Source organism: Muntiacus reevesi, chromosome 11 (assembly GCF_963930625.1).
Source record: "Muntiacus reevesi chromosome 11, mMunRee1.1, whole genome shotgun sequence".
Classification (NCBI taxonomy): domain Eukaryota; kingdom Metazoa; phylum Chordata; class Mammalia; order Artiodactyla; family Cervidae; genus Muntiacus; species Muntiacus reevesi.
The window spans coordinates 14,697,652-14,723,174 of record NC_089259.1 but is presented as its reverse complement, the minus strand read 5'-3'; the positions used below and the strand labels follow the sequence as shown (position 1 = coordinate 14,723,174).

The following is a 25,523-nucleotide window of genomic DNA, read 5'->3' as shown; positions in this document are numbered from 1 at the left end:
GCGGGCTTCAGTAGTTGCAGTACCAGGGGTCTAGAACACAGGCGCAATAGTTGTGGTGCACCGGCCTAGTTGTTCCCTGGAATGTGGGATATGTGGGCTCTTCCACAACTGGGGTTTGAACCCATGTCTCCCACATTGGCAGGTGGATTCTTTACCACTGAGCCACAGGGGAGCCCTCTATCAAGAATTTAAATGTTGGTTATTATTAGTCTCATCAGCAGCAGAGGAGAATGTCAGTCTCAATTAAGATTCACCAGCCCTGAATATGATTGTTTAAAAATAAGAAGTGCCAATTTGACACATAAAAGATGCTATTTTGCTTCATGCACTTCTCTGATTTCTAGTTCTATCGAACATTTATCATTCATTTATGAATTTTTAAATTTTTTCTTCTCTTTACCCTGTTTATTTCCTTTATCTATTCTATATAATTTTAGTTGTTTAAAATGCACACACAAGAGACCTTTATTAGGAATACAAATCTGTTGTTGTTATAACTGCTACAAATATATCCCTCAATATTTTGAGTTTTTTCAATGTTAGTTGTTAGACATTATTTTGATGTACAGTTTAGCATTTTATGTAATCAAGTATTTTCCTTTGTGGTTACTTCAATAGTCTCTTAAAATCTTTATGAATATTCCAGTACTCCAAAATTTGATTATTTCTTATCCACACATTATTTCAATATATTTGGGGCATATATCTCACATACAAAAAAGTGCACTGATCATTAGTTCATAGCCAGACTTCCCTGGTGGTACAGTGGATAAGAATCTGCCTGCCAATGCCGGGGACATGAGTTCGATCCCTGGTCCTGGAAGATCCCACATGCTGTGGAGCAGTGAAGCCCACACACGACAATTATGGAGCCCACGCGTTGCAACTACTGAAGCCCGTGCGCCTAGAGCCTGAGCTCTGAAACAAGAGAGTCCGCTACAGTGAGAAGCCTGTGCACCCCAACAAAGAGTAGTCCCCACTGGCCACAACTGGAGAAAGGCCACAACCGAGACCCCGCACTGCCCTAAATAAATAAATAATATATTTTTTTAAGTTCACAGCCTAAGGAATTTCCACCAAATGGATATACCCATTGTATCATTCTCTTGGGCTGCCATAACAAAGTATCACAATCTGACTGTGATACTTTAGATATAAAGTATATACTATATATACTTTATATATAATATACTTTATATTTTACTTTATAAAGTAAAATATACTTTTTTTTAATATAAAGTAATAATATACTTTATAAAATATATATACTTTATATATAATAGATGGCAGGACAGTTCTGGAAATGTCTGAGAAGTCTGAGGTCGATGTGCCCTCAGGGTCAGCTCCTCCTGGAGTCTGTGAAGGAGAATCTGTCCCACGCCTCTCCCTTGGCTTCTGGGAGAGGCTTCCTTTGCTGGTCGTCATCAGATTCCCTGGTGGCTCAGATGGTAAAGAGTCTGCCCACATTGCAGGAGACCTGGGTTCGATCCCTGGGTCAGGAAGATCCCCTGGAGAAGGGAATGACTACCCACTCCAGTATTCTTGCCTGGAGAATCCCATGGACAGAGAAGCCTGGCAGGCTATAGTCCATGGGGTCGCAAAGAGTCAGACCAACTCTTTTACTAACTGAGCGACTAACCCTTTCACCTTTCAGGATTGTAGGGTAGCCATATGTTTGGCTTTACTAGATGCTTCCAAGCAGTTTTCCAAAGTGGTTTCCAGCAGGGCATGAGAATTTTGGATGTTCCACATGCTCACCAGAACTTTGGATTGACTTGGACAAAAATAATTTTGATGAGAAGATGATAATAATGATAATACCTTCTCACTAAAGTTATTACTAAAACCAGTCATTGGGCTGATTATTTTACTTATATTATCTCGCTTCGTCTTTAAACTACTTTTCAAGGGAGTCATTAGCTTCACTTTTACAGACAAACAGAACTAAGCATCAGTGAGATCACATAATTTGCCCAAAGTAGCAGTAAGTAGCAATGTAGGCTTCCAATTCAAATTTGTCTAATTACCGATCTCTGAGACTTTCTGGTCCAGATAAAATGTAAATCCGGTTGCTAAGGAGGTGAAGGGGAAAACTTAGGCATTGCGGCACAGCAGGAGACGGTTGGTGTGGCTGCCGCCAAGGGGCCAACTTAGTGGCAAGAGGCAAAACAGCTCTAAATCTCTACTTGAAAGCTTGTTTGTGCCACTGTATTTTGGGCACATCAACCATGAGAATCTGTTACCAGGGGTAGCTTCAGACACTTCCCAATGGATGATTATTTTGAGGGCTGATTCTGAGAACAGATGGATAAGCTTAATATTCAAAAACAGAGTGATGCAAACCAGTTTGGGGGTAGAGAGTTAGAACAAGAGGTCGGGTCTGGGGTTAATAAAACGCATCCTTACTAGCAGATCTGTGGCCCTGCTTATTCAGTCACTGATGTCAATATGTACTCCTCAGCCCTTTAGGGCTCATTCCCAAGCCCACTGTCCAGCTGATACCAAGTAATACACTTAAGAATGTAGCAAGGGCTTCCCTGGTGGTCCAGTGGTTAATAATCTGTCTTGAAATGCAGGGGACACCAGTTCAATCCCTGATCCAGGAAGATCCCACCTGCCTCCGAGCAACCAAGTCCATGCTCCACAACAGCTAAGCCCGCCCTCTAGGGACTGTGCTGCACAACAAGAGAAGTCAACAATGGGAAGCCCATGCACCACAACGAGGGAGGAGACCCCACTCACCGCAACTAGAGATAGTCTGTGTGCAGCAACAAAGAGCCAGCTAGAGAAAAAGAGAACATAGCAAAAGTCAAGTCCGTTCTTACCACGCTCAGTGCTTTCATGGCACTGGATGGTAGGGTGAACATCCATGGGGGAAAACAATTCACAGAGCAGGAAGGAAAAACATTCTGGAAATAATCACTCTTCCACTAAAGACACTCAGTAGGCTCAGGAATTGAGAGGCTGCTTTGAATCAGGCACTGGGCTGGGTTCTTCCAGATACATCATATCTTAGTCTTCCCAGTAACCTTGAGAGAGAAATAAGTTGCTATTATCCCTATGCTGCAGGAATGGGAACTGAGCCTCAGTGAGGTTTCAAGAAACCTGTCTGAGGTTACCCAAAAGGAGAAACAAACTGCATAATAGTTCCATTCTTACAAAGGATGTAGAAAGTTTGGACCTTCTGAATTATGAACTGTGTCTTTAAGGAATCTATGGGAGTATATGCTAACTTTTATTTTTATATTTTTAAGGAAGACAATAAAAGAATATTGAAGGTTTTCCTGCTAAAAGCTTGTTCTGGAAAATGAAAACCATAGAAAAAGAACTCCAGAGTATAGACCAGCAACTCTTATTTATGAATCGTATAATGAACAGGGCTTCCCCTGTGGCTCAGCAGGAAAGAATTTACCTGCAGTGCAGGAGATGCAGGTTCAATCCCTGGGCCAGGAAGATTTCCTGGGAGAGGGCATGGCAACCCACTCCAGTACTCTTGCCGGGAAAATCCCAGGGACAGAGTCTGGCAGGCTACAGTCCATGGAGTTGCAAAGAGTCAGACATGGCTGAAGCAACTGAGCACATGAAGAACACGTTGGTCCAGGGACTCATATCCTATAAAAGTATCACTTTGATGAGGTTCTAATCAGTTCAAATGTTGTCATCTTCTAACTTTGCACCAGTGCAATTATTTTAGGAAGTACAGTTTTCATTTTAATGGGCACTTGGCTTATTCGTTTCTGAAAACATTGGTTTGGTTTTAAACTCAATTGAAAATGAACACTTGGGCTTTGTCCCGGTTTCAGGAAACCCGCGCATTTTTTTTTTCTATATACTTTAATCAGTAGCTGGTTTAATTGCCTGACCATGTCACAGATGTCGCTGTCCCAGCTGTGTGTAAGCTTTGCCTACACCACAACCGAAGCTCGGCAGCCGTAGTGGAGCGAGAACCATTCCAGAAGAAGCAATGTGCTCTCACACTCAGGGTGTAATTCACACCCAAGCCTGATACTCACCCGGGCTCGCTGGGTGTAGGCTGACTTCCCACGGGAGAAACAGCCAAAGAGGATGGGAAACACAGCACACGCCACTCTCCTGCGTGAGCCCCAAAGAGTGACTAAGTCATCGGAGCTTGTCTGCCCCAAACTCTAAGACTCCTCATGTACTGCTCACAGCCTTTCTTCCAGAACAAGCAGGTGGGCTTAAGCACCCCCACCAGCCCGGTTCTGAAGACAGAGGGAGTGCGGTCTGAGGACTGGAATGCCCTCTGCCTGCTCCAGCACAGAAATGCGCTGCTGGCATTCACAGAGACAAGCAGACGATGTGGTATTGTGGTATGTGTGCTCTTAATCTCTATTTTAATGTCTCCAACAATCTAGTGGTTAATTAGCAATTTGCTGCCCACCAATATGCAAATGAATGACAAGCAAAAGCCCTCTGCATCTGTAATTATTTTGCTGATTTACAAGCCGCTCTCCTCTCCATGTAGCTTTTTCCTCTGTGTGTGCATTCATGCATCAGGGATTTCATTATTTTTAGAAGCATACACTGTACACTTTTATGTTTTAATACTTTCAGGCTTCAGTAATTACAGTATTACGGATATACATACACATTTCGCCCCCTCCAACTCCAAATGCATTTGTCAGGAATGCTTTTCTGTTTGATAAAGAGTGGAGAGTAAGATTTATCAAGGGGCTGAAATCCAAATCGCAGAGAGAGTCAGAGCTCAAGATTGAAAGATGCACGATTCTGCCGCTGCCAAATCCTTATCTGGAATCGGAGGAGTCTTGTAATATTTGATTTTCTCCCAAGCAGCTCTGGTGAATCGGAGCCACGATCTGCCTTATCCATCTGCCTACTTTGGAGCGGGGTGTTTTACTATTTGGCGGTTTAAATGCTTCACGTTTTTGCCAGCGCATTAAGAAAGGCTCTCATGTTAAATTAAGTCAATTAATAAATGAGACACATTAGGCAATCAATTTTGTCAGCCTATCTCCCCGGCATTATGTATGGTTGGCTGTAATCACAAGATAAATGCAACTGGCTGATCTATGGTAATGTTCAATAATACATTCTCCGCCAGGCTCAATTCATCAGGGAGTTTCGGTAGGGGAGGCATTTGTTATTGGCTGTCTCTGCACCTCAAGGATAACATTTCTGTCCTTTTGATTGGCCGCCTCACTGCTGCAAGATTCTAACCGTCTTATTTTGATGATGAATATGAAGGCATGCTAAGCCGGGCTGGAGCGAGCGTCTCAGAGGCTGCGCGCCTTCCAGGGCCCAAGGACTTAACGGCTTCCTCCACCACCTTCCTGTGCCAATCATCCCCCCAAAAAAGTTGTGATGCTTTTCTTCACCCAGTGCTTTGGGGCTGTGTTAGATCTCATTCACCTCCGCTTTCAGCATAACAAGGCTAAACGAGTGTTCTCCGCCGCCGGGCAACTTGTCTGCGTTGTAAACCCCACGCACAACCTAAAGGTGAGTGGCTGCTACCGTTTGATGTTCCCGCGGCTCGGGTTCAAGTCCTTCCTCGGGGGGCGGGGAGTGGCGTCAGGGACCCTCCCACGGAGCCCGGGCGCTCCAGGCAAAGGTCATCCCTCTGCTACACAAGACGGTGTTGGATACCCGAGCCGTGCTGGGTCCGTTCTCCCTCTCCCGGTGTGTGGATGCTCCCGCGACGGTGTGGTTTGTTTCCCTGCCTGGCAGGGGCGACTAGAGTCAGCGTCTATTTCTTTCCCCCTCGCTGTCAGCCTAGGAGTCAGGGGTGGGGGGTGTGTGTGTCAGAAGTGAGGGTATTGAAGGGAGCAAGGGGCGTCCCCCTCCCTCTCCCAAATATCTGTGGGCAAGTGTTTAGGAGAGAGGGTTTGAAAAGTTACCCACACTGCAGGCTGTCCCGTGTGCTGGAAAGGCAGGCAGGCAAGCACACGGATTTCTGAAGCCCCTCTGGTTGCTCCTGAAGTAGCTGGGCTGGGGGGTCGCGGGGCAGGACCCCTCCCCCCGCACCAGGCAGGGGTCTGGGAGCTGGGGAGGGGGCGCTTTCTGCAAAGTGTGTTTTCCCTGAGCTCAGACTCAGCCTGGGGGGCGCGGGGAGGGGGTGTCGGTAGGAGTTCGTCTTCCTTGCTTCCTGAGAGCTGGATGCGCCGGCTGTATCGAGGAGGGGAGCAGGCAGATTGTTTCAGTAGCATCGTAACGAACCCCGCTCGGAGCCCCCACTGCTGGAATCACCGCAGGCGCTGCGGCCCTCACAGCTCTGCCTTTAGGTCAGCGCCCTTTAAGAGGACGGCCTCAACACGGGCTCGGGGGAGCGCTCCACATGCCCCGCCAAGACGAGGGGGGAATGAACGGAGAGCCACTAGGCTTGGGGCGGGGGAAGGTGGGCAGGCGGGGCGGTAGGGGGCGGTGCGAGGACGCAGCTGAAGTCCCCCGCACCCCAGTGTGGAAGTCGCAGCCGCCTGGGCTCCGTCCCAGAATAAACGACGGACTCGTTTGGGAGTTGCTCTCATTATACCCGAGGCTGAGCGAAGAGGGGGGAAGGGCACGTCTGCGGCTAAGCCAAGAACAGTCTCTGCGAGCACAGATCTGTCATTCTGACCACTGCTGTGGGGCAGGTCTCATTGCTTGTTGCTCATCACTTTATAAACTCCTGCAGTCAGACTCTCTTCAGTTGGAGCCCTGCAGGCCAGTGCTAATGGGTACCTCCTCGCACCCCCACCCCCAATGATTCCTGGAAGTCCCCAGGAGGGACAGCTGCCGGGAGCCCCTGGGGTCATATGCCAAGGCCCTTCCTGGATGGAAGGATGATGGACTACCTTGAGACCACTATGGTGCTCTGGACCTAGGAAGTGATTTTCTGCAGTATCCAAGCTGTGATGAACACCATCTCAACTGCTCTGCCTCTCTCCCCCGTCCCTCCCGCCCACCTTGCCATCTCTCCCTCCTTCCTCCTCTCTTCCCCTCATTCCCCTATTTCTTTTTCCCTTCATGGCTTCTGTTTATAAGTGGGAATTCACCCCCAGTCATCCTTGGCAAAGTGTATTAAAATATGATTCTGAATTCTGTTTTATGACTACTTTTGAGACCGCCTTCAAACTCCCATTATTTTGTCACTTTACATTAGTTACTTCCCTGTGGCAAGAAATTCTGTTTATTCCTGCTTTGCATTTTAAAACCTTTACAAATTGTTTATGAGACTTAGCGTTTCCAAAATTTCGATTTATATGGTTCGTTGGCTGCAGCTGATGGTGGAGGGGGAACAGGCTGCTAAGATCTCGGTAGGGGATGGACTGAAAATCATCTGTGCTTGTTTCGGTGATGTCAGCCTGGATTTTGACAGGCAGTCCTGCTGCCCAAACCCAGGAGTCCAAAGTCAGAGTTGAAGACCGTTGATCAGTGCTCACCAGCTATGTGACCTTGAATGACTCAGTGTCTCTGAGCCTTCCCTTCTTCATCTGCAAAATGAACCAATGAATCTCTAGCCTGCCTCCTCCATGGCTCTGTGAGGCTGTGAAGGGATACTCCAGGTAGATGGGCTTTATTAACATTCCCCTCCACCCCCCAAATTATATTATTGCACATCATTCATAGGGTTCCATTAGGAATTTCAAAAGTTATTACTTACAGCCTTCAGCCGACTTAGAAACTATATAAGCAGTAATATAAAAATAGGAGACACGTGCTTTGAGAGGCTACTTTTCGTGGCTCACTTTGTCATGTACATACTTATTTGACTTTTCATTTCCCATAAAAAGCCACTTAGAGATTTTGCTCAGATGAGTGTCCTCACAGATAAACAAATCAAACTGAGGGATGCTCATGTTACCAGGGGGTGCGACAGGACACACAGCATTTACAGAGGCTGCTGGGCCAGGTGCAGACAGACCTCTGCAGCCTAGGATGCCTCTGTGAAAGTCTCATCCATGCTCCAGGTGGCCCAGCAGGTAAGTTCTACCTGCTTCTCCAACTTGGAACTTTTTTTGGAGCTTTTAAAGGCACTATTCTCTAGGAACACTGCTGTTCCATCATGAATATTAAGAAGTGCATAAAACCTCGAAAGAAAGTGCTCCTTCCAACCATTCCTTTCCACAGACAGGCCCCGGAAATATGCCTTGGATGTAAAAACCTGTAATCCACATAGGAAGAAAAGTCTTTTTTTAAAGAAAAAACAAGTTGTGGCAATGTTAAACCAGAATGGCGATTGATCTGCGGCGCTTCCCCGCACTTTGTATGACAGGCCAGTACATCACGTGGTGACCAAGGACACAGACATTGCAACCTTGCTTTCAAGTTTCTAGGTTGTGTGTTGCTACCAAGAGGAACTGGGAAGCTTGTGTTTTTCTTTGTGGAAGCATTTTTGCACTTTGTCCTTTCCTGCGCTTTCCTGAGAACGCTAGCAGTACTTCGGGAGCTGAGGCAAGTGCCGAGTTACAATCAAAAATCAGTTACTGAGCAGAGAAAACCGTGTATTTACCATGCTTCCATAGGTCACCTTCATTCTCAATCTCATTATGGCGACTTACTCAGTAACCTGGGATTCCTTCAAGCAAGCTTGTTCTGGAAGCTTGCTTCTAAGTGGAAGGCAAAGGTCTTCCCGGGGAATGCAGACAACCCAGTTAAACCCATTACACTCCTGAAGCCCATCCTACTTAAAAGGGGTGTTTAGTCGCTGGCTTGAAATAAGAGGTTCTCCTGCTTCAAGAAGAATCCATGGCAGAGTCGGCTCTGTGGACTGCAGATGGCATTCTGTGTTGCCCTGTGTCTGTCTGTCTGTCCCTGCCTGTAGAGATGGCTCCTTGAAGGGATCAGGCCCCCCAGTTCTCCATCCAGGCCCATGGAAAGTGACCGCCAAGGAGCTGGTGAGCTTGCCTGGCTGCCGTCTGCTTCCTCGCTCATGGAGGTCACTGAGATGTGGCCCAGGGGCTGCAGGCTGGCACCGAGCAGGGCGCAGGCTCATGTCCTGATTTAGCACCACGTTCTCCCTCCTGTCCTTCGCTTGTCTCCAAACCAAGAAAGTGTTTCTCTCCTGGCTCCTCTCCCACCCACATGCGCTACTTGGACAATGCCCTGCCCCAGGCAGCCCTCTCTGCTCCTGCCCCGTCTCCAGCAGTGCCCTCTGAAGAGTGGACTGGCCACTCTGTGCTTCCGGCCTCTCCAGGGAAGGGTCTGCAGTGGCTGCCGGGGCCCCTCTGGGGTCGGAGCTCTGCACTTCCCAAGCAGACAGGCTCTGAGCCGGGGCTGGCTAGACTTCCTCCCTGTAACCACAGCGCTTGATAAACCAGCTTCTGAAACAAGTCTCGCAAAAGGCTTCTGACAAACTTCCAAAAGGCCCTAACCTCCCTACTGCTCCTGGGAAGCTATTCATGCCTCCATCCAGTGGGTCCAATCCCTGGAGCCCTTTTCTGTTGTAGCCCATTAACCCTGAGTCTATAGACAGACAGACACACACACACACACACACACACACACACACACACACACACACTCAGAGCCATGCACGCACACACAGTGGGAGGGACATATAGGACAGTGTGGGCTTTAAGTGCCTGTGCGTGCTAAGTTGCTTCAGTCGTGTCCGACTCTTTGTGACCCCGTGGACTATAGCCCACCAGGCTCCTCTGCCCATGGGATTCTCCAGACAAGAACACTGGAGTGGGTTGCCATGCCCTCCTCCAGGGGATGATCCCGACCCAGTGAGCGAACCCAAGTCTCTTGCATCTCCTCCACTAGCAGGTGTATCCTTTACTACTGGCGCCACCTGGGAAGCCTAGCAGACACTAAATCTAAAATTAGGGCATTTTAGTACCACGACTTCGAGCATCCCCCTGCCTGTCATTCTGAGACCAAGCCGTGTGGATGGATGTGTGCCGAGTGACGGTGGGGATGGGGGAGGGGCTGCATGGAGCTGGGGGAGGGGATCATCAAGGGAGAACCAAGGCAAACCTCACCCCGAGCACCTCGACTGTTCAGGGGCTACCCTTTGGAAATCCCGTTCTGGCCTCTGGGCTTTCACTAACTGACACAGCGCGGCAGGCAGCCGAAGGGAAGTTAAAGACCTGAATGTTGTTTTTAGAGATGTAAAGGCGGCCTTGGAGTGTGCAGCCTGAATGCCTAGTTTCTGGCAGTTCAAGATGGTTTAGTAGCCGGCGTGTGGGTTTCTCTCTAGCTCTTCCTGACACAGCCATCTCTGAGTCCCATCCCCCATTCCCTTGACATTTCAGCATCTTCCTTTGCTGTCCAGGCTGGAGGCTCTATTAGCGCCTTAGATGGGGGTGGTAGGGAGGTGGGGGGTAGGGAGGGGATGGGGGGATGGGGGAGACCAGAGGAGGAGGATAAGGGGGGTACTGAAGCTGGTCCCTGAGTCACTCTCTGAGCTTCAGGCTGAAGGCTTTCCCGTGCCGCCGCCTCCAGTCCTTCGGTTTCTGTGAATACCGTGTGACACTTGGCTCTGCAGGCACAGAGCAGTCATGCGGCTTGTCTGGTTAATGGTGATTGTAAATGAGGCTCCCGAGTCACATAACTGGAGGCTCCGGGCAGCCATTCGGGTAGCGGTGTGCGGTGATGGGGAGGGCAGGGGAGGCTGAAGCCAGTGTGGAGGTGAGGTGAGTCCACGACCTTGGCATGCCTTTCTCCGATAGCCCCCACCCCGGAGCAAATTTTGAGGCCCTCCCTTCACCACGGTCCCTCAAGCGGCAGGGACTGCTTGGAAGCAAGGAGAAAACAGGGACTGAACACTTTCCTTGAAATCCACAGAGAGGTCAGAATTATTTGGATGGCTTCCCTGGGGTAAGGCAGAATATTTTTCTAGCAATTAACAATAAGAAAAAAATGAACTGTCTTGGAGTGGTATTTGACTCTTGGCAAAGTCACAGATGATCAGGTGGTTGGATGGCAACACTGATATTCAATGGACATGAACTTGGGCAAAACTCCCAGAGATGGTGAGGGACTGGGAGGCCTGGCGTGCTGCAGTCCTTGGGGTCGCAAAGAGTCGGACACGACTTGGCGGCTGAGCAACGACAAAAAAGTCATCTGGACTCAACCAGCTGTGCTCCCCAGAGGGGAAAGCTGGCCTGTTTAGACACGAGGTGTCACGTGGAAGGGGTCCCACCCCAGAGAATGGAGCCCCACCCTCCCGTGGGGATCGCCAGCTCAGAGAACGAGCTGAGAGAATGTCAGAACTGGGAGGCTGAATCTTCTTAATCTACAGTCGAGGAAACTGAGGTGAGAGAGGGAAATGACTTGTATTTCCTACGGCTGCTGTAGCAAATTACCATAAATGGGGAGGCACAAAATCAGAGAAATCTATTTCTCAGAGAAATCAGGAGGCTGCAGGTCCAAAATCAAGGTGCCAGCAAGGCCAGGCTCCCTCCAAGGTTCCAGGGAAGAATCTGTTCCTCGCTTATCTGGCTTTTGAGGGCTCCTTGGCTTGTGGCCTCATCTCTCTGCCCCTGCCTCTGGGGTCACATGGCCTCCTTCTCTCCTCTCTGTGTCCATCTCATAAGGACCCAGGTGCCTGTATTGAGGGCCTATCTGGATTGTCCCTACCTGGACAATCCAGGGTAAGGTTTCATTGCAACATCCTTAATTTAATCACACTTCGAAAGCTTTAATCCCTCAGTCGTGTCCAACTCTTTGCGACCCCATGGACTGTAGCCTGCCATGCTCCTCTGTCCATGGAATTCCCCAGGCAAGAATACTGGAATGGGTTGCCATTCCCTTCTTCAGGGAATCTTTCCTGACCCAGGGATCAAACCTGGGTCTCCTATATTGCAGGTGGATTCTTTGCCATCTGAGCCACAAGGCAAGGATAATCACACCATTGGTCGTATAATATTCTCTCTGTTGCTCTTTAAGGTAATTCAGAAGTTCCAGGCACTAAGATGTGAATATCTTTTTTCAACCCATTACTTCCCTCTTGCCGATTCAATCTATTTTGTGACAGAATTGGAACCGGAAGTTAGGTCTCCAAAGGTCAGCCCCAGATCCCCAGCCGCCCCAGGCTGTCTTCCAGTTAGTCCAAGCTAAACATCCCTTGCTTGAGTGCATGCTGTGGAAGCAGGAAATTGTGGGGAACCCCTTCCTGCACCCCATCAGCCCTAGATCAGCCAGTGTGACCCCATGGGCTGCACCACACACCCTATCATCTCCCCTTTATCAGACTCACATTTCCTTAGCAAATCAGGCCCTCTTTATCACCTCACAGAGTGCTAAGTCAATTCATTTGTGTTCGACTCTCTGTGACCCCATGGACTGCAGCCTACCAGGCTCCTCTGTCCATAAGATTCTCCAGGCAAGAATCCTGGAGTGGATTGCCATTCCCTTCTCCAGAAGATCTTCCTGACCCAGGGATCGAACCCACATCTCATTATGTTTCCTGCATCGGCAGGCAGGTTCTTTACCACTAGCACCACCTGGGAAGCCCTCTTTATCACCACCCTCCCTTATTCCCCTATCCCTTCCATAAATTTTCTTTCCTGTTTCAAATTCTTACAATATAATCTACGTGGATGCCTGCACATCATATTTTAAAAATCAAATGATAAAGAGATACACTGTCAGAAGCATAGAGCAGTAGATCTTGCCCTTAGCACATAGTTTGTAAATCCACCAGATCAATACAGGGGTGAAGCAGTGGGTGTAGGGAAAACACACAGGCTTTGGGGCAGAAAGAGCTGAGCTCAAATCCAGACTGTTCCATTGGCCGATGGGTGACTTTGAACAAATGACTTCGCCTCTCAGAGGCTTCATTTCCTTCTCTATAAAAAGCAGAAAAGAACGCCCACCTTCGATGGGGCTGCAAGGAGTAAATGAGCTCACAGAAGGAAAACGTCTGCCACGGAGGAGAGAGTCGGTAAATAGTAGCAGTTATTGTCAACACGGGTCATTACGATAAAAGCTAAAAGCCGCTCCTCGGAAGCTGGAGTCAGTCTCCCCACCACTCCACCTTCTGTTCTCCTCCACCTCCCCTCCCTTCCTTCGGGCCTCGGGGCCTGCTGTTCCTTAGTACTTGTGAATTGCCCTTGGCCTTCAAGACAGTTTTGAATAGAACAATTCCTTGCCTTATGTAAAAGTCAGATTTGTCCTTATTGCGTAACTTCAAAGAAAACCCTGAGCCCTGCTTGAGTTCCGAGACTGGAAGTGCAATGGGCAAGGGGCTGGGTTGGGTGAGATGGGCATGCCAGTGGGACAGGGGCTGGCACATGTGCCCGGGTGCCCAACATCCGCAGAGCCAGGAGCCCTGCCACCAAGTCCCCTCTCCTCCCACCGGAAGAGTCCTCATGACTTATGCATGCTTTCTTTTCATTAGCGGCAGCCGAGTAAGCACAAAGGCCAGCAGGTCTGTGAGGGACATCTGATCGGGGTGAGGGTCTGAGGCTGAGTGACACCATTGAGAGATGCAACAGGATGGGGAGAGGTAAGCGGACAAAACCTGCAGGCTCCCTGGGAAACTGGACATTCATTTTTCTCTCTGCCTGCAGCTCATTCCGCCTTGAGGAAGTCCCTTCTCTCTGAGCTAGGTGGGATGGGTGATGCTTAATGGAAGCTTGGTATTCTTATTGAGTTGCTAAGTCGTGTCTAGCTCTTTGAGACCCCGTGGATTGTAGCCCACGAGGCTCCTCTGTCCATGGGATTCTCCAGGCAAGGATACTGGAGTGGGTTGCCATTTCCTCCTCCAGGGGATCCTCCTGACCCAGGGGTGGAACCTGAGTCTCCTGCACTGGCAGGCTGAGCCACCAGCCACCACTGAGCCACCACTGGCAGGCTGATTTATCACGGAGCCTCCTGTATCCCCTGAAGTGAAGGGAGAAAGAGGCTCTGGCCTTTCTGAGCCAAGAAAGAATTTCCTGGATCCTATCATCAGGCAAGTCTATAAAAAGCACCAAGAAAGGCCACAGGGCTGGGCTCTTCCTTACTCCACCTGAGTTTCTACACACACACACACACACACTCAGGGTCCATGGAGATTCTGAGATGCCAACCTTTTTGGACCGTGAGTGGTCTCTGAATAGCAGTGCAAGATCAGAAGGCGTAAAGCCCAGTGGACAGGGTCCCCAGGACCACCGTGGAGTAAAGAAGGGGATCTTTCTTCCCCACCCAAACTGTCACTGACCTCCAGCCTCAGGAAAGAGGTAACAGGAGAGATGGGAGAAAAAAGAGGAACATTCTAGTTGAGGTCGTGGAGCAAAGGCTTTAGAGTCAGACCTAGCTGGGTTTGGATCCAGTGATGTCAGTTCCCTTGAGTAACCTCTTTGACCTCCCAGAACCTGCATTTCCTCAACTATTAAAGTGATTATCGTGAAGGTGAAATATAATGTAGATAAACTGCTTAGTACAGCACCTTGTACATATTCCACAGATGGTAGCTGTCATCACTAGTAAGTGGAGCTCCTTAGAGATGTTCCTGATGCACGAGATGTACCAAGATTCTTTTGCCCAACTTGGACAAGTGATCAAACTTGTCCAAGTTTGACCTGGATGTTAGGGGAAAGAGAGGGAAGGGTCAGCAGTAAAAGGACCTGTCTGTTGACTGACCAAGATTTTGAAGCATAGTAGGTTCAAGCTCGGGCTTCCCAGGTGGCTCAGTGGTAAAGAATTCGCCTGCCAATGCAGGAGACGTGGTTTGACCCCTGGGTTGGGAAGATCCCCTGGAGGAGGGAATGGCAACCCACTCCAGTATTCTTGCCTGAAGAATTCCTGGACAGAGGAGCCTGGAGGGCTACAATCCATGGGGTCGCAAAGAGTCAGACATGACTTAGCGACTAAACAACGGGTTAAAGCTCAGGGAACCAGAGCCCAGGTCCTGGTTCAAACAGATGAGACCCAAAGGGGTGATGCCCAGGGTCACAACTGAGGCAGGGCAGGGCCCACTGCTCTATCTATGCTATCACACTGCTGGGGGCTGGGGCATTGGATAAAGATGCTGCCTCTCTAATACAAGCCACACATGCTGGGCATCTTCCCAGGGGGTCCCTGTCCTTAGGACCTCGCCAAGGTAACAGCTAGTCAGGTAAACATGGGGCATTAAAAAGGCAATGTTCCTCGCATGTCTACTGCTGGCACAGATACATAGCAGAGACTGGGGTGAGGCTGTAAGTGAAATCGCCCAAGCCACAAAGCCATAACCCCAGACTTTCAGATAGCAGGGTGGGTCAAGTTCTGCTACAAAAGGCGACCTTTTCATCTTGACCTGGGGCCCCAGGGTGAAAGCACCGTTAGAAACCAATCTGTGATCAGCCTAATGTTTTTAGCAGAAGAATAGGGTCCCTGTGGATCATTTAGAATTGTGGTCTAACTGGAAATGTCAGTTTTACTTGCAAGCCGCTGTATCTCTTAATCATTTCTCGGTCCTTTAATGTATTTTTTATCACAAACCTGTGATTAGGAGGGAGCTGTGTGCTGCAGGGCTGTCTCCAGGCGGTACCAGGAACTCCAGCTGGAAGAGACTGAACTGTGGAAGGGGTAGGGTCCCCCAGGACAAAACTGGAGAGTGTCCTCTATGGAGGGGAAAGGCCACTGCAGACCATTTTGGGGAGGGTTAGCATGCCATTAGGAAGGCTCCACAGAGACTGAACCAAATCCAGATCGATACAAAATTTTACAAAAGAAGGGCCAGCTAGTCTAGCCATCTGCCCAGCTTTGTAGCCAGACGCCATGGTCCCTCAGATCTAATTCCTACAACTTCGCCAAGGATGTGCCAGGAAGTCCAAGGCAGAAAGCCACTCAGAACCTCGCGTTCCCTTTCTATAAATTACAGGTATATTGTGACTTAGGCTAAGTTGGCTACATATCCTGAAACCCACAGGCTGTGCTTTTCTGCTGTCCCAGTTATGCACACAATAATAACAATAATGATCAGAACAACCACAAAATAGCTACCTTTTATGGAAGGCATGCTATGTCCAGGAACTGTGTTAAATGCTATGCATTTAATTCTCCCTAGGAAGTAGTGTATTATTATCATTCCATCAAAGCAGAGGAAGGGAAAAAAGCTTGCTCAATGATACACAACTCTGTGCAGTGGAGCCATTTAAAATTAACATCCTGTGCTTGGGGGCTTCCCTGGTGGTTCAGTGGTAAAGAATCCGCCTGCTAAGGCAGGAGGCTCGGGTTTGATCCCTGATCAGGGAAGATCCGACACATCATGGAGCAACTAAGCCCGTGCCCCACAACTATTGAGCCTGTGCTCTAGAGCCGGGGAGCCACCACGACGGCGTCCATGCGCTGCAGCTACTGAAGCTGAAGAGCCCCGGAGCCCGTGCTCTGCAACAAGAGAAGCCACCGCAACGAGAAGCCCTCGGACGTCAACTAGAGAGTAGCCCCGGCTCACTGCAACTGGAGAAAAACCTGCACAACAACGGAGACCCAGCTCAGTCAAAAATAAATACAATTATAAAAAAGAACTCCTTTAAAGAAAATCCTGTGCTTTTAAAAATGTCTTCATATGTCATCCCTCAGCATTCCTACTTCACAACAAACAATGTTGAGTGTATTATATTTCATTTAAAAATACTGAGCTGAGATCCTGGCTCATTCACTTATGCACAGACATCAAACACACACAGATGCCCCAGCTCGTGGGGGACGATCCTGGGAGGCTTGCTCTAGGATTCCCTGGGCTGCCCCGTGGGATGGACTCTGTGGCCAATGGCAGCGATTTTGTCCCTTCCTCCTGCCTCCTGGAATCTCTTCCCAAAGAAACCACTGTATGAAGTCCTTCTTTCAGGCTCTTCTTTGGGGAACCCTAGTTAAAACTACATATGTGTGTAGTAGAAGTGTGAGTCGCTCAGTCACGTCCTACTCTTTGCAACCCCATGGACTATAGCCTGCTAGGGTTCTCTGTCCATGGAATTCTCCAGGCAAGAATACTGCAGTGGGTTGCCATTCCCTTCTCCAGAGGATCTTTCCAACCCCAGGTATCAAACCCAGGTCTCTGGCATTGCAGGCAGATTCTCTACTGTCTGAGCCACAGGGAAGTCCACATATGTGTATATGTTTCCTAATTAACATATATTTATTGAGCATTTCCTACGTGCCAACTGCCATGCTAAGTGATTTACCCAAATTGCCTTTTTAAAAGTTCTTAGAACAATGCCGACAGTCTATCTCCAAATCACATGCGGGGAAGCTGAGGTACAGAGAAATTAAGTAACTTGTCCAAGGGTGCATCCAATGAGTGATAGAGTTTAATTGGTGCTTTTCACCTCTGTGTTAAGCTGTCTCTCCCGCTCTGTCACAGACCACCTACTTGGAAGCTTCTACAAAGAGCCTAGCCTTCCAAATCAGGCTTGATAACAACTGTGACCTTGGGGGACTTCCCTGGTGGTCCAGTGGTTAAGGATCTGCCTTCCAATGTAGGAGATGCAGGTTCGTTCCCTGGTCAGGAAACTAAGATCCCACAAGCCGAGGAACAACTAAGCCCCAGCACCTTCAATACTGAAGCCCGAGTGCCACAACTAGAGTCCATGCGCTGCCTCAAAAGATTCCGCATGTCTCAGTGAAGGTCCAGCACACTGCACCTAAGACTCCACGCAGCCAAATAAGTAATAAATATACACATACTTTTGCAAATTACAATTTGTACAAAATACTTGAAGGAAATCTTGGCAACAACTTTATCTAAGTGTTCAACTCAAAATCATCTGCAGAAAAGGAAGTTCACGTCCCATGATCATTTTTTCAAATGGATTACATGGTTGGAGGAGGACAGAGTGTCTGAAACTAGCATGCATGCTTAATGGCTCAGTCGTGTCCAACTCTTTGCGACCCTGTAGACTGCTTTTGTATTAGGTCAGACAAACCAGGATAGCAACTTGAATCTCACAAAATAATGACTATGCCTTCTTTGTTATGTGTGTGTTTGTGTGCGCAGTCACTAAGTCGTATCCGACTCTGCAATCCCATAGACTGTAGCCCACCAGGCTCCTCTGTCCATGGGATTCTCCAGGCAAGAATACTGGAGTCGAATGCCATTTCCTTCTCCAGGGGATCTTCTCCGACACTGGGATTGAACCCGTGTCTCTTCCATCTCCTGCCTTGGCAGGCAACTTCCTTTACCACTGAGCCCTAGCACTGACCCCTAAATCTGGGCCACGGGATTGTCTTGTCAAAACCTCACTTGCTTCTCAATGACAGTGGGAACTAGTCGACCATGTCAGAATGCAAACACTCTCTAAGCACTCGGATATCATTAAACAGGGCACTTTTTCTCTGAGAAGAAAAGAAAGAAATCTTTTTATTCAAAATCAAAAACATACTTCAAGAGAATGAGGCTCTTACCCTGTCACACCTGCTCTCTCAGAGATCCACGGAACTTTGAAATTTTCTTTCCCATTATCAGCCATACTTTATTATAATCAAATTTATTTTTTTAAACTCAAATCAAAGAGGAGCGAACTTTTAATGCCCATTTTCTACCTAATTTAACTCAGTCTCTGCCTTGACTTCTGGTCAGCCCTTCTCCTAATGCTCTTCAGATGTTTCTTCTTTCCACAGCTGCCATGAGAAGCACTGAGTTGAGGGAGGCATCCAGGTTAGAGGTGGGCTTATGGCAGAAGAGTGGAATGATGCTTAAGATCTGTTCCCAGTGTACAAGCTGGAACCGTGCAGGGCAGCGTCTATACTGACTTCCGAGGAAAACGCTCACCCAGGCACTGTGGACGGAGGTCACCAAGGTAGTCAATCCCCAGAGTCACCTCAAGCAGCAGCCCTGGCATCTGGGGAAATTCAGAGAGGCTGCAGAGGGCTCAGGGAGGACGCGGACATGAAGGAGCTAAAGGAATTCTGGGAGGAAAGTGCCTCCGGCTTGAGCCATGTGCCATCACCGCCATTCCCAGCCCCGTGATGCCTACTCGTCTCTGTGGCCCTCGGGCTGACCACCTGGAGGATCACAGGGGCAGGGGCCTGGCCCTGCAGCACCTCTGCTGCCCCCAGCCCTGCACACCCCCACCCCCACGCCCAGAAGCAGGAGGGCTGATGAGCACATGAAGAAGCTGCCCCACTGAAAAGTCAGCTCTCTTCAGGACTTCCCCCGCTGGTCCAGTGGTTAAGACTCTGTGCTTCCACTGCAGGGCACAGCTTTGATCCCTGGCTGGAGAACTAAGATCCCACAAGCTGCACAGTGGAGCCAAAAAAGACAGTCTCTTCACCAAGTGATGCTGGGAAAGCTAGACAACCTCATGTAGCTCAATGAAGTTAGAATACACCCACATACTATATACACAAATAAACTCAAAGTGGCTTACATTTAAGCCATGACATCTTAAAAGTCCTAAAATACAGTCAAAGCTTTCTCTGACATAAATTGTATCAATATTTTCTTACATAAATCTCTCAAGGCAAAAGAAGTAAAAGCAAAAATACACAAATGGGACCTAATCAAACTTAAAAGCTTTTGCATAGCAAAGGAAACCATCCACAAAACAAAAAGACAACTCATGGATGGGGAGAAAATATCTGCAAACAATGCAACTGACAAGGGCTTCATTTCTAAAATATATAAACAGTTCATACAACTGTATCAAAAAAACAAACAACCCAATCAAAAATAGGCAGATGACCTACATAGACATTTCTCCAAAGAAGACATACAGACGGCCAAGAGGCACGTGAAAAGATGGTCCACAATGCTAGTTATTAGAGAAATGGAAATCATAACTACCATGAGGTACGAAGTCACACCAGTCAGAATGGCTATCATGGAAAGTCTAGATCATTAAATGCCAGATAGGGTGTGGAGAAAAGAGAACTCTCTTACACTGTTGGTAAATTGGTACAACTACTGTAGAAAATAGCATGGAAGTTCCTTAAAAAACTAAAACTAGAACTACCATAGAACCCAGCAATCCCACTCCTGAATATATAGTATCTGGAAAAGACAAAAACTCTAATTTGAAAATATATACGCACCCCAATATTCAAAGAGGCACTGTTTACAGTATCCAAGACATGTAAGCAACCTAAGTGTCCATCAACAGATGAGTGTATAAAGTAGATGTGGTATATATAGGCAAGGGAATACTACTCAGCCATTAAAAAACAAAGAGATATTACCATTTACAGCAACATGGATAGACCTAGAGGTGATCATACTGAATGCCAAGTCAGACAAAGACAAATATTACTATTATATGATATCATTTATATGTGGAATCTAGCAAACACCCTCTTCCAACAAAACAAGAGAAGACTCTACACATGGACATCACCAGATGGTCAATACCGAAATCTGATTATATTCTTTGCAACCAAAGATGGAGAAGCTCTATACATTCAGCAAAAACAAGACCAGGAGCTGACTGTGGCTCAGATCATGAACTCCTTATTGCCAAATTCAGACTTAAATTGAAGAAAGTAGGTAAAGCCACTAGACCATTCAGGGATGACCTAAATCAAATCCCTTATGATTATACAGTGGAAGTGAGAAATAGATTGAAGGAACTAGATCTGATAGACAGAGAGCCTGATGAACTATGGACGGACATTCGTGACATTGTACAGGAGACAGGGATCAAGACCATCCCCAAGAAAAAGAAATGCAAAAAGGCAAAATGGTTGTCTGAGGAGGCCTTACAAATAGCTGTGAAAAGAAGAGAAGCGAAAAGCAAAGGAGAAAAGGAAAGGTATACCCATTTGAATGCAGAGTTCCAGAGAATAGCAAGGAGAGATAAGAAACCCTTCCTCAGTGATCAATGCAAAGAAACAGAGGAAAACAATAGGATGGGAAAGACTAGAGATCTCTTCAAGAAAATTCGAGATACCAAGGGAACATTTCATGCAAAGATGGGCTCAATAAAGGACAGAAATGGTATGGACCTAACAGAAGCAGAAGATATTAAAAAGAGGTGGCAAGAATACACAGAATAACTGTACAAAAAAGATCTTCATGACCCAGGTAATCATGAAGGTGTGATCACCAACCTAGAGCCAGACATTCTGGAATGTGAAGTCAAGTGGGCTTGATTTCACTATGAACAAAGGTAGTGGAGGTGATGGAATTCCAGTTGAGCTATTTCAAATCCTGAAAGATGATGCTGTGAAAGTGCTGGACTCAATATGCCAGCAAATTTGGAAAACTCAGCAGTGGCCACAGGACTGGAAAAGGTCAGTTTTCATTCCAATCCCAAAGAAAGGCAATGCCAAAGAATGCTCCAACTACCACACAATTGCACTCATCTAACACGCTAATAAAGTAAGGCTCAAAATTCTCCAAGCCAGGCTTTAACAATATGTGAACCATGAACTTCCAGATGTTCAAGCTGGATTTAGAAAAGGCAGAGGAACCAGAGGTCAAATTGCCAACATCCATTGGGATCACTGAAAAAAGCAAGTGAGTCCCAGAAAAACATCTGCTTTTTTGATTATTCCAAAGCCTTTGATTGTGTGGACCACAACCAATTGTGGAAAATTCTTAAAGAGATGGAAATACCAGACCACGTGACCTGCCTCTTGAGAAATCTGTATGGAGGTCAGGAAGCAACAGTTAGAACTGGACATGGAACAACAGGGAAAGGAGTATGGTAAGGCTGTATACTGTCACCCTGCTTATTTAACTTCTATGCAGAGTACATCATGAGAAATGCTTGGCTCAGATATGCAGAGGACACCACCCTTACGGCCGAAAGTGAAGAACTAAAGAGCCTCTTGATGAAAGTGAGAGGACAGTGAAAACTTGGCTTAAAGCTCAACGTTCAGAAAACTAAGATCATGGCATCTGGTCCCATCACTTCATGGCAAATAGATGGGGAAACAGTGGAAACAGTGGCTGACTTTATTTTTCTGGGCTCCAAAATCACTGAAGATGGTGACTGCAGTCATGAAATTAAAAGATGCTTGCTCCTTGGAAGAAAAGTTATGACCAACTTAGACAGCATATTAAAAAGCAGAGACATTACTTTGCCAACAAAGGTCCATCTAGTCTAAGCTATGGCTTTTCCAGTAGTCATGTATGGGTGTGAGAGTTGGACTGTGAAGAAAGCTGAGCACCAAAGAATTGATGCTTTTGAACTGTGGTGTTGGAGAAGACTCTTGAGAGTCCCTTGGACTGCAAGGAGATCCAACTAGTCCATCCTTAAGGAAATCAGTCCTGAATATTCACTGGAAGGACTGATGCTGAAGCTGAAACTCCAATACTTTGGCCACCTGATGTGAAGAACTGAGTCATTTGAAAAGACCCTGATGCTGGGAAAGATTGAGGACAGGAGGATAAGGGGACAACAGAGGATGAGATGGGTGGATGGCATCACCGACTCGATGGACATGAGTCTGGGTAAACTCCAGGAGTTAGCAACGGACAGGGAGGCCTGGTGTGCTACCGTCCATGGGGTCGCAAAGAGTTAGACACGACTGAACAGCTGAACTGAACTGAATGTGGAATGTAAAAAGTAATACAAACAAATGTATTTACAAAATGGCAACAGACTCAGACACAGAAAACAAGCAAATTTATGGTAACCAAAGGGGAGAGGAGACAGGTAGGGATAAATTAGGAGCATGGGCTTAACAGGGCTTCCCAGGCAGCACCAGTGGTAAAGAACCTGCCTGCCAATGCAGGAGACATAAGAGACACAAACTGGATCCCTGGGTGGGGAAGATCCCCTGGAGGAGGGCATGGCAGCTCCCCCCAGGATTCTTACCTGGAGAATCCTCATGGATAGAGAAGCCTGGCGGGCTACAGTCCATGGGGGTCGCAAAGAGTCAGTCATGACTGAATCAACTTAGCTCACAAGCACGCATGGGATTAACATATACACACTAGTGTATATAAAATAGATAAAGAACAAGCACAGGGAACTATATGCATTACCTTGTAATAAGCTATAATGGAAAAAGAATTTGAGGAAGAATATATATATATATATATATATACACATGTATATACATATAACTGAATCACTTTGCTGTACATCTGAAGCTAACACAATACTATAAATCAACTACACTTCAGCTAAAACAAACAAATAAATAATAAAAGACCACAAAAGCCAGAAGCTGCCTCATGAAGCCCAAGGGCTACATCCGCTTATGTTAATCAAAGAAATGCCAGTTGGACCCTTCTCGGTGTGCCTGCTGAAGCCAGTGCCAGACACCCGAGGCTCTCCAAGAACCCACGAGAAATGAGAGCAGAAAGGCGCGCTCCCAGGCATTCACCAGGGCTCCTGGAAATACTCAGCCGAGGAGGTTTCCTCAGAGCCGAGAGGCTGCGCCCATGGGGTCTTGAGCGAGTCACTTAACCCCGGCGTCTCCATCTGGCAGGTGAGAGGGGACACTTGCTCGGTGCCTCCCTGCTGGGTGACCCTGGTGTACAGAGACGGCTCTGTACCGCTGACCTCATCCACACATGGCCTCCTTTCCAAGGGGTTTGAGACAGTTTAAGCCAAATGGTGGCGTGAACAGGTGAATAAGACGGAAGTAACAGGGAGGATGCGACTAGTTAACTGTACAAGCTTAACCCATTCACCATGAGTGACAGAAATTTAGCAGAAAAGTGAAATTCTACCGATGTGTCTTAAACACCTCTCAGTGTACTGAAAAGATCATGGCCTTCGGACTCAGATATGGCTTCAAATTTAGTTCCAGTATTCATACCTACCTGACCCTAGGCAAATGACTTAACCTCTCTGAGTTTCATTTTTCTTGACCATAAGAAGACAAACAATGTGAAGCTGGTGGAGGATTAAATGTGTCAAAAACTTAGATCAGTGCCTAACACATAGAAGTGTCCTCTTGGAGGTTGATTTCTTTTGCCTTCTTTCCTCCTCTTTTCATATTTTTCTATGTATTTAACATGGAAATAGTTCATATTTGAATAATAGGTTAGAGGGAACTCTCTAAGATTGAGAAAGAGCTTGAGATTATGAAAGGCAGAGACTTGTCCTGGAGGGAAGGCAGAAATTTTCAAGATGGGAATGACTCAGCGAACTTATCCAGAGTCAACGGATGAGTCCTTCACATTCTCCGTGTCTCATTTTGTTATCTGGGTGTAGAATTATTACGATGGGTTCTTTGACACCTGAGAGCTCCCAAAGGTTTGTGGGCACAGAACAGGGAATGCTGGGAGGATGTTTTTTCCACACTGAAGTGGGAAGACCAGGGGCAGAGCCACTATTAGGAGGGCAAGGGGCACAGCTCCACACAGACGTGAAGCTTCGCAACATCAGGATGCCTGGGCGGTCCAGGGGAAATTAGAATCTGCTGTTCCTCTGTTCCTGAAGCAGGCACTTGGACAGCAGTGTGTGTGTGTGTGTGTGTGTGTGTGTGTGTGTGTGTGTGTGTGTGTCTGACTCTTTGTGATCCCACAAACTGTAGCCCACCAGGCTCCTCTGTCCATGGGATTTTCCTGGAGTGGGTTGCCATGACCTTCTCCAGGGGATCTTCCCAACCCAGGGATCAAACCTGCATCTCTTGCTCTCCTGCATTGGCAGGCAGATTCTTTACCACTGTGCCAACTGGGAAGACCCTTGGAACAGCAGAGGTCTGCACATTTTCTACTAACCAATTAAAAGGGAAAGATGACAAATGCAATTTTTTCTTGCTCTCTGAGGTCACGTGGGTATATGCAGGCAGGCAAAGAGACAACCAGCAAAGTTTCAGGCAAATGGCTGGTGTCAGGGACACACAGCAGCAGGAAGCAGCCCATGCCACCTCTCCCCAGGGAGAATCAAAACTGCCTTACCCACCTCACTGATATCTTACTCAGCCATAAAAAGGAATGAAATTGGGTTAGTTGTAGAGGTGTGGATGGACCTAGAGTCTGTCATACGGAGTGAAGAAAGTCAGGAAAAGAAAAAGAATTACCGAGTATTAACGCGGAATGTGGAATCTAGAAAAAAGAATGGTACGGATGAACCTGTTTGCAGGGCAGGAATAGGGATGTAGATGCAGAGAAGGGACATGTGGACGTGGCAGGGAAGGGGAGGGTGGGATGGGAAGGGAGAGCAGCGTTGACATACATCCACGCCGCGTGTAAACAGCTAGTGGGAACCTGCTACAGCGGAAGCTCAGCGCAGTGCTCTGTGACGACCCAGAAGGGGGATGGGGGAGGGAGGTCTGTGAGGGAGGGGTATCTGTACACATACCACTGATTCACATCGTTGTGCAGCAGAAAATAATACACCTTTGTAAAGCGATTACACTCCAACTGGAAAGAAACCAGAACATTCGTTTAGGCTTGGTTTGTTGGTGTATTCAAATGAAACCAGTGGGCTTTGTGGTTTAGGCTGTCTGTCTTTATAGTCTATTTAAAGGGGACAAAAGAATATTAAAAATCTCCTTTAGACGTTAAAGGAAAATTCCTTTTTGTTTTTAAATGCACACTTAATAGCTATTTCCTATGAGCCAGGCATGCTGTTTAATGACAAATACTAACTCACTTAATCTACAGAATAACCCTGTGGAATACAGTGATAACTATCACTACTTAACAGACGAGGAATGAGGCAGAGTGAGGGTGAGCAGTGTGCCCACATTCACACAGCTGTGAGGGGTGCAGCCAGGAGCATGAATTCAGGACCCAGCCCCAAAGCTACCCC

General features: G+C 47.4%; 1 protein-coding gene across 1 annotated transcript in view; it reads left to right on the top strand.

Moving 5' to 3' along the window:
• The first annotated feature begins 5,283 nt into the window (after positions 1–5,283).
• The window catches only part of SIAH3 (siah E3 ubiquitin protein ligase family member 3), a 70,370-nt gene continuing 50,130 nt past the window's right edge, over positions 5,284–25,523 (top strand). The window contains exon 1 of the mRNA XM_065901725.1: positions 5,284–5,478. Within this exon, the coding sequence (XP_065757797.1) occupies positions 5,344–5,478 (135 nt within the window). The 5' untranslated portion in view covers positions 5,284–5,343. The remainder of the gene's footprint in view (positions 5,479–25,523) is intronic.